The following is a 13,796-nucleotide window of genomic DNA, read 5'->3' on the forward strand; positions in this document are numbered from 1 at the left end:
AAAAAAAACTGCCATCAAGTTGATTCTGAATCAGAACTGAAGAGTAGAACTGTCCTATGGGTTTTCCAAGGCTGTAAATCTTTACAGAGCAGACTGCCTCATATTTCTCCCATGGAGCTCCTGGTGGTTTCGGAACACTGACATTTTGGTTAGCAGTCGAATGCCATAACCACTGTGCAACCAGAGCACCTTCTGTACTTATAGCCTAAATCAAATACATTTATTATGCATAACATTAAAAGCAATTATTCATAATATTAAAAATTTTTATTTCTTGGCAACTAATTTATAACATTCTGGTATTTTGTTGTTGAATTCCTTTCACATTTTAAAGAGGTATGCACATGAGAATTGATGATTATTTCATCCCCATAATGTATCTTCTAATGATAAATTTACATGAATGTATAAATTCTGTACTAAACCAAAAAAAAAAAAAAAAAAAAAAAAACAACAACAGCCATCGAGTCAGATCCAACTCATAGCAATCCTTCCTTGGGTTTCTGAGGCAGTATCACTATGGAAGTAGATTGCCCAACCTTTCTTCCAAGGAGTGGCTGGTGGGTTTGAACCACCAGCCTTCTGGTTAGCAGTCTAATGCCTCAGGCACTATACTACCAGAGCTCCTAAATTCTGTACTAAGCCACTATTTTTCTCACTTCATTGAATGTGTTTGCTTTCTGGTGGGAACACTAGCAGACTTCTCCTGATCTTTTAGAAATCTGGACATGATAAAGAACCAGAACCTTTAGGTAAGGCTTCTCACTTAGGTCTCCAGGACTTTGGTGAGAGGCCAGGTGAGACCTGTGGCTGCAAGAGTGGCATGATTACCAAGAGTCATTTAACTGTTGAGCTTCCCATAAGAGTTCTCGCTGCCCTAAGCAGTAAAAATTGATCTGGGGCCTTGTAAAGTAACTTGAATTTTCACAGGTGAGTGGAGTAGTAGAAGATAGAACCACCAAGAGGAGTAATCTCTAGCATCTTGGCATTAGCTCTTTCAGAGATGTGCCTTACCTGATACTTGGGTGTTCAAAAGTGTGCATACTGTTATCTCAAAAACAGGTAGGCAAGAGTTCCAGAGGAGAAAGAGGGCTAGGAATGATGAGGGGATGGCAAGGAAAAGACAGGTCAAAGGAAAGAATTTCCAGATTGAGTAAAGATCATGACAAGTGAGGAACAAGAAGGCACTAGCTCAGGAAAGGTTATGCTGAGGACTTCACAGAGAAGAGAGGCCAGACATGTGGTGAAGCAAATGGAACCTATTGCTAAACTATGAGTGTCACATTAAAGATCTAATATTTGCTTTAATGCTTGTATTAATTAGCAGAGCACTCAAAGGAGCTTTCTCCTCATGTCTTCTTCCATAGTCACAAGTAGTGGCTTATTACCATGTAATTTTTTTTTAATCTAACATAAAGATTATTGTTCTTAGTGCATCCAAGACTTCTTTAGATACAGCAGGCCAGATGACTACTGACTTGTTAAACACTTACTCAGATGATGACTACATTAAAAAAATTCAGAAACGCCTAGAAGAAGATGCTCTTGCACGAGAGCAAAGGGAGAAACGACGGCGGAGATTGTTAATGGACCAGTTAATAGCCCATGAAGCACAAGAGGTAAGATATTTAGATGTTGGTTAAATGACAGTGCTGAGAATTTTATGAAATATAGTCTTGGATACATATGCCAGCCAAAACCAAAAATTCACTGCTATCGAGTGGATTCCAACACATAAAGACTCTATAGGACATGGTAGAACTGCCGCTTAGGGTTTCCAAGAGTTTAAATCTTTGTGAAAGCAGACTTCCCCTCATCTTTCTCCCACAGAGTGGCTGGTGGGTTCAAACTGCCAACCTTTTGGTTAGCAGCTGAATGTTTTAACCACTGCACTACTAGAGCTCCTTGTATGTACATACATATGCACACACATATACATAGAACAAAACCAAACCCATTGCCATCGAGTTGAGTCCAAGTTATAGGGACCCTATAGGACAGAATAGAACAGCCCATAATGTTTCCAAGGTTGTAAATCATTACATATCTTTTTGCTGTGACACACATCCACACACCCACACACCCACCCACACACACACACACACATATATATATACAGACTCACATTTTTAATATTCATTTCTGACATTCTGAATTAAATCTCAATTGCATATCCTTACATTGTAACAGGAAATATATTCAGAAAAAAAATACCTATATAAAATATTTACTGAAGAATCTAAAATATATAATAATAATGTGTATCTATTATTATTTTTCTAGGGAAAAAAGGAACTTTTTATGAAAACAACATAGAAAAGTTGTTCATACTCTTACTTCATTCATTGATCCTCTCCAGTGGTTTTAAAATTGTGGTCCCTGGACCAACAACATCAGCATCACCTGAACAATATTTTTTCTTTTTTTTTTTTTAATTGTAATTTGGGTAAAAGTTTACACAGCAAATTCATTTCCTATTCAACAGTTCAGACACATTTTGTTTCATGACATTGATTGCAATACCTATGATGTTAACAGCTCTCTTCCCACTTCCTCCCTGTGGTTACCTTTTCCCTGTGTCCTGTCCAATGCATTCCTGCCCTCTGAACTATCACCCTGTGCAAATGCTACCCTTGTGATCTCCCATGATTGATTGTTCTAAGGAGTATACCTACCCAGTGTAAATGTTCACTTTATAGGCCTGTCCATTGTCTGGCTGGAAGCCTTGGGAGTGAGTTCAGTCCCAGGCCTGAATGGTGACTGGGGACCATAGTCTCATGGAGTTTACCAGTCTCTATAGCATAGTGGCTAAGACACTTGCCTGCTAACCAGAAGGCTGGCGGTTCAAACCCACCAGCCACTCCTCGGAAGGAAGGTTGGGCAATCCTACTTCCGTAGTGATACTGCCTCGGAAACCCAAGGAGGGGTCGCTATGAGTCGGGGCCGACTCGACAGCACATAACAACAACAATAACAACAACATCAGACCGGTGGGTGCTTTAGTGGCATAGTGCCTAAGGCATTTGATTACTAAGCAGAAGGTTGGTGGTTCAAACACACCACCCTCAGGAGGAAAGTTGGCAATCTACTTTCATAGTGATACTGCCTTGGAAACCCAAGGAGCGGTCACTGTGAGTTGGATCCAACTCGATGGCAGTGGGTTTGGTTTTTGGTTTTTGGTTTTTGAATCAGACCAGTTAACCTGGTCTTTTTTTTTTTTTTTTTAATGACTTTGAGCTTTGTTTAACATTTTTCTCCCATTCTATCCAGGATCTCCTGTTTTGAGCCCTTTCTGAGTGGTTGACAGTGGTAGCCAGGCATCATCTAGTTCTTGGTCTCTGGGTCCTGTAGGCTGAGGTTCACATGGTCCACTAGTCCCCTGGACTAATTGTTTCCACAAGTCTTTGATTTTCTTCATTCTGCTTTGCTCTAGATGAGAGGAAAGACCAAGTGTTGCCTGGACACTTTCAGGAATCCAAATTATTGGACCCACCTCAGACCTACTGAACCAGACACTTTGGGTTGGGACACAGCCATCTGTGTTAACAGGACCTCTCAGTGATTCTGATACAGCTACAGTTTGAGAGTCACTTGTCCTCTCTTCTATTGAACACATATTTACTGAGCCTTTTCTATGCTTTAATTGCTTGTGCTAGGCTCAGGGATGGGAGAAAAATGAAAGACTAGGGACTTGCTCTCATAGAGCTTGCTGTTTATTGGGAAATCTACAAACAAGTCAGGACATTAGAGGTGAAAGTGCTATGAAGTGGAATAGGATAATGTACAGGCTGGAAGTGCCCTCCCCCAGCTTGGTTTGGCAAAGTCCTCTGCAGTATGGTAGCACAGACCTGAGGAGGAGCAAGTTTCAAGGATTAGCTAATTGAAGGTATGGTAAGGTGAGATGGAGTAGTTTTCAGGGGAGAAATGCATAGTGGAAAGGTCAGTGTGTTTCCAGAGGACAGAATATCATATGAGAAGGTTCAGTGCCTTGGGAGCTTATTGAAGAGGCTACCACTCCCAGTGTCTCTTCTGCATTTATGTTGTGTTCCCTGCCTCCTTGTGCACTTGACACAGTGCCACTGCTCCAGAGTAGTGTAATAGGAAATGCCCATATGCACCATGGCCTGTTTTCCCATCTGTTCTTCTCTTCCACAAACAGAAAATTGTATTTTTCAAGGCTAGGATTTCATTTGATTCCCACAAGTACTATTTGTCTTTCAAGAAGGTAAGTATGTTAACCCTGGATGATTTCCTCTGGGCTCCCTTGCACTGCATCTATTTGAAATGGTTCAGAATGTTTTCCCTAGCTCCCAAGTTGTAGTTTGCCTCTGCCATTGATACACCCTTATTTTATTTGGGACTATGAAGAGAGCCAGAAAACCGTGCTCAAGTTGCTGAATTCCCTAGTGATTCATAAAGAAATGCAATAACATGAATGAATTGGTAAGATTTATATTTAAAAAGATTATTTTGACTTTTTGGAGGGTGAGTTTGGAGAGAGGTGATGGGGAAGACATTGTAGGAAGGGGCTGGTGTTGCCAAAGTATAGATGGTGTCAGTAGGTATAGAATGGAGTAAAGGGGTGGTTTTCAGACATATAGGGGAGACAAAATAGTGTGCTTCTTGAAGAATTAGATACGAGGAGTAATAGAAAAGAAGGAATTCAGTATGGCCCTAATGAAGCCAGACTTAGAATCATCAATTGAGATGGGGAAATACTCAGAGAGGACCAGGTCTGCAGGGAAGTAAATGAGTTCAGTGTTGGATTGACTGAGTTTTGAAGTATGTTATAGAAATTTAAGTGACAATATTCAGGCTGGAACCTTGGCTCCCAACTGGTTCCATGGTCATTTGGCTAGCATCTTAGCTAGCTCTTGCAGTTCACCTTTTCTGTCCTTTAGAAAAGGGAGCTAGCGTTTTAACACTAGACTCCTTTCCCTTCTTAAATGAATAACACTTGAACTTTCCTCTGTTCCCTGTCCTGTGATGGAAGCTGCTCTAGCATCTTAGGAAAATTAAGCTTTCATGATGGCCCAGCATAAACTTTCAGCACCAACTCAAGAGAGAGGCAGAAAGCCTGGCGGTCATATTGAGGGTATTCTGAATTCTGTATCTAAGTAAGACCTCCTCAAATATGCTTAAGTATAATTAAAAGAAAACTATGAATTCCTTATTATTTCCATTTTATTCATTGGAAATACAGATTATTTCATTTACATGCTGACATAACAGATATCTGTAGGCTGCTCTGAGGACCTCACTGCCACTTATAGCTTTGTTTCTATGAGAAAATATGACCCACAATCCAATGAAATTTTGGGAAACAAGTTATTTCTGAAACATGGAATACTTATAAATGGGACAACAAATATTTTTCCACTCAACTTTTGGATCTGGTCCTAAGGAACTTACACCCATTATTCATACTAAAGCTCCATATACATTGCATCGACTCAACAATTTTACTGTTAATATCCTTTTTTAATTTCCTTTTTATTCATAATGTGTTGTTAGCCAGACAGTAATCAAACACTACGTAATCAATCCAACTTCTTCATAAGGGTCAGAATAACCAGAAGTCATCTTGACAAGTAAATTGTTTTGCCATATAACACAGCCAAATCTCCTAGCATCCACATGAAAAACAAAGCAAGGTTATATTTTTCTAAAAAGAGATGACTAGGACAGTGCATTATGTACCATTTATCTATTGCTGTGTGAGGTGGTGTAGTGCCTAAGGCATTTGACTGCTAACCAGAACCCACCAGCCACTCCTTGGAAGGAAAGTTGGGCAATCTACTTCTGTAGTGATACTGCCTCAGAAACCCAAGGAGGGGTCACTATGAGTTGGATCCGACTCAATAGCAATGGGTTTTGGTGTGAAAAAACACCCCAAAACTTGGTTGCCAGTTTGGGCTGGGTTCAACCATGCTATTCTGTTTGTCTCAGATGGACTCACTCATACATCTTTGGTCAGCTGGTGGGGTTACTGGGACTGGTTGGTTTATGATGGCTTCATCAGGGCCAACTGGGAAAACTGATGCCTTCTCTCCGTGGCCTCTCATATTCCAACAGGCAGGCTAGGGTAATGTGTGTGGTGGCAGCAGCAGTCCCAAGCTTAATAAAAAAAGACCCTAAGTGTATTTTTTTTGTTGATGTCCCATTGGTGTATTCAAGTCACATGGGCAACCTATATGCCAGGGTAGAGAACTTGATTCTACTTATTTTCATATAATGCTTCTTTTTAACAGAAATAAGGGTCATGTACTTTCACCATACTTACTCAATTTGTATGCTGAGCAAACAATCAGAGAAGCTGGATAATATGAAGAGGAATATGGCATCAGGATTGGAGGAAGACTCATTAACAACCTGTGATATGCAGATGACACAACTTCACTTGCTGAAAGTGAGGATGACTTCAAGCCCTTACTGATGAAGACTGAAGACCATAGTCTGCAGTATGGATTATACTTCAATATAAAGAAAACAAAAATCCTCACAACTGGACCAATAAACAGCATGACTATAAATGGAGAAAAGATTGAAATTGTCAAAGACTTCACATTACTTGGTTCTATAATCAACACCAATGGAAGCAGCAGTCAAGACATCAGACGATGTATTTCATTGGGCAAATCTGCTGCAAAAAGACATTTTTCAAGTGTTGAAGAACAAAGATGTCTGCTTAAAAACTAAGGTGCACCTAACCCAAGTCATGGTATTTTCAATCGCCTCATATGCATGTGAGAGCTGGACGTTAAATAAGGAAGAACAAAGAAGAATTGATGTTTTTCAGTTGTGGTGTTGGTGAAGAATACCAAGAGTACTATGGACTGCTAAAAGAACTAACAAATCTGTCCTGAAAGAAGCACAGCCGGAATGCTCTTTGGAAGCAAGAATAGCCAAACTTCTTTGTCTTACCTATTTTGGTCATATTGTCAGAAGGAACCATTCCCTGCAGAAGGATGTCATGCTTGGTAAAGTGGAGGGTCAACAAAAAAGGGGAAGGCTCTCGATAAGACGGATTGACACAGTGGCTACAACAATGGGCTCAGGTATAGCAGGGATCATGAGGCTACCACAGGAGACCTAACAACAACATTAACAACAACAACATTAACAACCTAACAACAACATTAACAGAAACAATTTCCTTTTTATTTTCAGTTTAGCTTTTCTTTAATCTCCATTTTTACATTATTTCCCAGTTCTGGTTGTGGTTGTTGTTGTTGAGTGCCGTCGACTTGTTTCCGACTCATAGCGACCCCACACACAGCAGAACGAAACACTGCCCGATCCCGCGCCAGCCCCACAATCCCTGCTATACTTGAGCCCATCATCGCAGCCACCGTATCAATCCATCTCCTTGAAGGCCTCCCCCTCTTTCGTGGACCCTCCACCCTACCAAGCATGACATCCTTCTCCAGGGACTGGTTTTGGTATTTACCATAATTAAAAAAAAAAAAAAAAACTGCCATTGAGTTGATTCCAACTCATCATAACCTCCATAGGGTTTCCAAGGCTGTAAATCTTTATGGAAGCAGAGTCTTATCTTTCTTCCACAGAATAGTTGGTGGATTCGAACCACTGACCTTTTGCTTAACAGCCCAATGCCTTAACCACAGTATCGCCAGAGCTCCTTATTATTGTTATTAGTGCCTTGGTTTTGTCAAACATACAGTATTTCTTCTGTAATTTCATAGTGGGAGATATAATTGGAAACACTTATTGTTGAAGCCAGATTTTTTTCCTAAATTACTGAATTACTGAGTGTTAAATAGGAAGTTCCAGTGGTTAGGTATTCTTCTAAGTCTTCCTCACTGAATACTATAATTACCTCCTCCTTCCACATGATGTCTCTGTTCATGCAGAGTGAGAGAGCTTACAAGGGCCTTGGAGATCATCTTTCCTCTAACCCCCTCATTTTACCTACCAAGAAGGAGACCCTGAAAAACCCAAGTTACCTGCCCACCATCACACAGACTGGTAGAACTGGGGCTGCAGCAGCCAGGTCCTCTGATTCCCAGTTTAATATTTTTCCAACTGTTAATTTATTGGTCCCCCTTCAAGTACTTGGAGTATGTCAGTATAGCCAAAAACATCTAAATTCTCTTCCAGATTATCATCACTTAGATTTTGTAAAATAAACAATAGGTCATTTCCCTTTATCCTCTTTTTCAGCCTTCCCATCCTATCAGTTTTTACCTTTTCCCCACACAGGAATGTGATCAGACCCGCCATCTCTAGAAAGAAAATGTCTGCATATATTTTATAAACAGTATTTATATTAGTAAAGCAGTTTTGTTACTTTGAGGACTAAGGTATACTTGACCTAAGCTATGGTATTTCCAGTCACCTAATATGCTTGCAAAAGCTGGACAATGAATAGGGAAGACAAGAAGATTTGACACATTTAAATTATGATGTTGGCAAAGAATATTGAATATACCTTGGACTTAGAAGAACAAACAAATCTATCTTGGAAGAAGTATAGCCAGAATTCCCCTTAGAAGAAAGGACGGAGAGACTTCATCTTATGTTCTTGGATGTGTTATCAGGAAAGGAGGGACTTGTCCTTGGAGAAGGACATCATGCTTGATAAAGTAAAGGGTCGGCAAAAACATAGAATGACACAGTGGCTCAGCAATGGGCTCCAACATAGCAACAATTGTGAGCATGGCACAGACCTAGCAGTGTTTCATTCTTATGTACCTACGGTCACTATAAGGCAGAAGCAACAACTGGAGCCTAACAACAACAGTTATGTTAGAGTGTATGTACCACAATTTCCAATTTCTTAAGACATTATAAACTGAGAATTGTATTCCTTGTTTATAAAACCTTGAAAGTAATCAATAATTTTGTTTTCAGATTAGATTTTAAAGGAATTATTAGTTTATTTAAATTAATTGTGAATTGTAAGACCATAATGTTTCTAGACCCCAAGTTATAAAACCTACTGTTGGAGATTTTCATTTTATAATTAGGTTTCTACCATGTTCAAATTTAAATCAAATGGCAGAATTTATTTTAGATGAATGTTATTATGCCTTTTAAGATTATTCATGCATAGACTTTGTAGACCAACGGTGAAGTTGGACACTGACTTGACAAATAATTGGCCCTTTCAATGGTGTTTCAGGAGGCTTACCGGGAGGAGCAGCTGATTAATCGACTGATGAGGCAGTCCCAGCAGGAGCGCAGGATTGCTGTGCAGCTCATGCATGTTCGGCATGAAAAGGAGGTTTTGTGGCAAAACAGAATTTTCAGAGAAAAACAATATGAGGAAAGACGACTCAAAGATTTCCAGGATGCTCTTGATCGAGAAGCGGTAAACAGTATCTCCCTTAAAAATCTTTCTAAGGTTACCTTTGATCTTTTCTACCAAGTCATGGTAAACAAAGCCATATTTTGTTGTCAATCAGCTAATAACAGTTATTTATATAAGTTCCTCATTCTCTTCCCATTTTTACCCTTGTGCAACTACACTGAGAGAGTAAATAACCATTACATACTATAACCTCTTTCTTTAGTCTTGGTTCTACATCTAAGTATTTGATGTCCATCATCAGTCCTTATGTCCATGTCTCTCTAAGCATTTTGATTATCTGAAGCTTATATCCAGACTATCCTCTGGGACGTCTCATGGGAACAATATTCCCTTGTTGTTGTTATGTGTCATCAAGTCAGACCCGACTCATAACGACCCCTCCTTGGGTTTTTGAGGCAGTATAACTATGGAAGTAGATTGCCCCATCTTCCTTCTGAGGAGTGGCTGGTGGGTGTGAACCACCAGCCTTCTGGTTAGCAGTCAAGTGCCTTAGCCACTATGCTACCAGAGCTCCTTTAGTTCTTGTATATTAATAACAGTCTGTGTCTTATACTTCATTGTTAATTTTGCTGGATATATTCACATTTTTTCCTTAAATTTAAATATTTTAAATCATGCAACTCTATGTTCCTCAGGTGTAAGTATTGCTGTCAAAATAGATTTTTTTTGTTGTTGTTGAGTCATTGCTCTTATTGTCTAGCTGCCAAAAGACCTTCTTGTTCTTTGAAATCCACTAAGTTTATGAAGATAGGTCTTAATGAATGGAGGTGAATATTCTAAGTCCATTGAGAACACTTTTAAGCTGCCTCCTTCAACAACACCATTAGTCCTTAAGTAACACTCCCTTGCTTTTCAAGAAAAAAAAAAAAGGTTCTCAGGCCCACATTGCACTTTTTCTTTCTCAGAACTAGAATAGGCCATTTTTCCAAGGTGCTCTGGTGCACTGTTGTTTTTGTTGTTGTTGTTGTTATGTGCCGTCAAGTTGGACCTGACTCATAGCGACCCCTCATTGGGTTTCCTAGGCATTATCACTACAGAAGTAGATTGCCCCATCTTCCTTCTGAGGAGTGGCTGGTGCATTGTAGTTGAGCATAATATATGGAAGCCAACATTGGGGGTGCTGGGAATGCTCTTTGTGACTATAGTTGCATTGGGTATAGATACTGCAATAGCTCTAAAAATCAAAATATCCAATCTTTGAATTATTTAATGATCTGCTATTTTCCTTTAAATCTTTATACATACACACACTATATACATGGCTATACACATGGACTTCACCAAATGGAGTACACAGAAATCAGATTGACTATATCTGTGGCAAGAGACGATGGAAAAGTTCAATATCTTCAGCCAAAATAAGGCCAGGAGCTGATTGTGGAACAGACCATCAACTGCTCATATGCAAGTTCAACTTGAAGTTGAAGACAATTAAAACAAGTTCACAGGATCCAAACTCTGACCTTGAATAAATCCCTCCTGAATTTAGAGACCATCTAAAGGATAGATTTGATACATTGAATACCAATGACCAAAAACCAGAAGAATTGTGGGATTACATCAAGAGCATCATCAATGAAGAAAGCAAGAGGTCATTAAAAAGACAAGAAAAGAAGAAAAGACCAAAATGGATGTCAGAAGAGATTCTGAAACTTGCCCTTGAGTGGAGAGTAGCTCAAACAAATGGAAGAAATGACAAGATAAAAGCGCTAAACAGAAAATTTCAAAGAGCAGCTTGAGCAGACAAAGCCAATTACTGTAATGAAATGTGCAAAGACCTGGAGTTAGAAAACCAAAAAGAGAGAACAGGCTCAGCATTTCTCAAGCTGAAAGAACTGAGGAAAAAAAAAATTAAGCCTCAAGTTGCAATATGGAAAGATTCAATGGGCAAAATATTGAATAATGCAGGAAGCATCAAAAGAAGATGGAAGGAATACAAAGTCACTGTACAAAAAAGACCTGGTCTATGTTCATCCATTTCAAGAGGTGGCATGTGATCAAGAACCATAGTATTAAAGGAAGAAGTTGAAGCTGTACTGAAGGAATTGCCGGAGAACAAGTTTCCAGGAATTGATGGAATACCCATTGAGATGTTTCAACAAACAGATGTCTTGCTGGAGGCACTCACTTGGTTATGCCAAGAGATTTGGAAGACAGATACCTGGCCAAATGACTGAAACAGATCCATATTTGTACCCATTCCAAAGAAAGGAGATCCCACAGAATGTGGAAATTATCAAACAATTATCGTTAATGTCAAATGCAAGTAAAATCTTACTGAATGATATTTGATTATAATAGAAATGGGGGTTGTTAGCCTGCATATATCATGTAATCCTCACAACAGCCATTTGAGATAGCCACTATCTTTATTTATATTTACACATCAGGAAATGAAGCTTAGAGGACTAGAGGTAACACAGCTTGTCAGTGGTGTACAGCAAGCAAAGCCAGCTCTACACAACTCCAGAGTCCCAGCTCATAACCACTGAGATTTATTACCTCCCACATACTTCCTTTATCATTTTTTTTTTTTCTTTCTCTTTTTAGACTGCAACCCACTTTGCTCTAACAAGCCAGGAAATAGGGGTCCTTTGAGCAGTCAGGGTGTGGGGTAGAGATAGAAAGAAGGAAAAAGAAGACTAGGTACCTGGAAAGGAAGGAAGGGGAGAAGGATGAGAGAGAGGAAGGGAAGGAGACAAAGCAGTAACCCAAATTTGAAAGCTATTCCATTACTGATGGGGAAACTTTGTTATTGCCTTTGAGGCTTAGAGTCCATCATGTCCTGACGATTCCACCAATTTCACAAGCACCCTGGAGTGAATCAGCTGCAGGCCCCATTTTAGTGTCATTCTCTCCATAAATTCTCATCTGATGATTCCTACTGCCTTTGATTCCTCCTCCCTCTGGACTCTTCACACTTTAGGGAATGCGCTATAAAGCTTTGTACTTAAACTGCATTCTTTCTTCACCTAGAACAGAGCTTGCAAAACAATACAATAACACATTCTGGTGTAATTCCTGAACCTAGAGAACATACAGAATTGACTTTAGAGGTAACTCAACCCAACTTCTTTGCCAAGAAAGCTAAAATAAATTAAATGACAAAAACAAAACAAACAAATGACAAAAGAACCTTCCACAGCCATCCATCGGCATGTAGCTAGTCATTTATGAGTTTTATCATAATGCAGAAATCCTTGCTCTGACAAGATATTTGGCTACTTTTTCTGAGGACTTCAAGTACTATCAATATCCCTACTTTAAATTGAAGAAATGGAGAATCCAGGAGGCTAAATAACTCACCCAGTGTCTCACAGAAAGTACTTGAATGTTTTGCACAAGCTGGGGTTTTGATTTGACTCCAGCTCCTCCAAAGTCCAAATTTACTTCTCTTTCACACTCACTGAAATGAGTTACAGGAGGAAAGTCATGTTTCTGGAGCATGTGATTGCATGATGGAATTTCTCAAGGAGCTGGCATAGCTTTTGAAATTAAACATATTGACTATTTGAACCCTAGGAACTGAGCACTACTTTACTCTCAGCTTGGCTGAGCTAAGTCTGACCTTCACACATTGTGTGTAGAAACTTTCCTAAAGAAAATACTAGTGTAAACCAAATGGGAAGTGATGACAAATTGTTTAAGTATCTCTTTACTTTCTGTATAAATAGATCTTTGTACAAATGAATTTTGTCAACTTTTTAAGGTGGTAACAGCACAGGTTGTTGTTGGTGGTGTTTAAACTAGGAAACATTTGTTGGCAGTTGTGTGATATTGGCAAACCACTACAATCAGGGAATTGCCAAAATATTTTCTAAGTAAAAAACAGTATCTGAGACCTCTCCTACTAAAAGACAAGCAGCTGCCTCAAGGTTGAGCTTCCTGAGAGGGGTAAGGAGCCAGGTCTGCTTGAGATCTGGTGCCAGATTTGCTGTTTCTCTGTGATCCCCTGACCCTGACCATTTGCAGCCTGTGAGCTCAGAACCTATTTTTAAATGCATAAGATCCAATCTACCATATATTGAGATAAGTATTGATTTGGGTGAAAAGAAGGGCAATGTACCAAATGGGAGTGATCAATATGGCACCACTGAGGATGAGAAAGACATAGAGAGGTACATGGGAGGTATAGACAACAAATATGAACCCTTTTGCACATACAGTACTGCATTGTCAGTGAAAGTAAACATGGGTATGTGGATGGATAGATGGGTGGACAGGCTAAACGATTAGGTGTGTCTATGAAATGGGGAGTGTATTCAAGAACATATATAGGGTTGGCAGAAAATGGTGATATAAGTTTATGTGAATGATCAGAATTCCCAGGTGTATAGTAGAGCTGACAAGGGGCAAGGTTGTAGTCATTGCTTGGTCACAGCCAGCTACCCAGAGGGACCGAGTAATTGAACCTGCGGGCTTGGGACCATAGTCACAGGGGACATCAAGCTCAATTGTCATA

General features: G+C 39.6%; 1 protein-coding gene across 1 annotated transcript in view; it reads left to right on the top strand.

Annotated features, from left to right (window-relative positions):
• Nucleotides 1-13,796, top strand: part of SPEF2 (sperm flagellar 2) — a 369,265-nt gene that overhangs the window by 68,168 nt on the left and 287,301 nt on the right. Inside the window, exons 6-7 of the mRNA XM_042782582.1 lie at nucleotides 1,433-1,619; nucleotides 9,146-9,334. Coding sequence (XP_042638516.1) covers nucleotides 1,433-1,619; nucleotides 9,146-9,334 — 376 coding nt within the window. The remainder of the gene's footprint in view (nucleotides 1-1,432; nucleotides 1,620-9,145; nucleotides 9,335-13,796) is intronic.

Source organism: Orycteropus afer, unplaced genomic scaffold (genome assembly GCF_000298275.1).
Source record: "Orycteropus afer afer isolate SDZICR_OR568_19922 unplaced genomic scaffold, OryAfe1.0 scaffold00378, whole genome shotgun sequence".
Lineage (NCBI taxonomy): Eukaryota > Metazoa > Chordata > Mammalia > Tubulidentata > Orycteropodidae > Orycteropus > Orycteropus afer.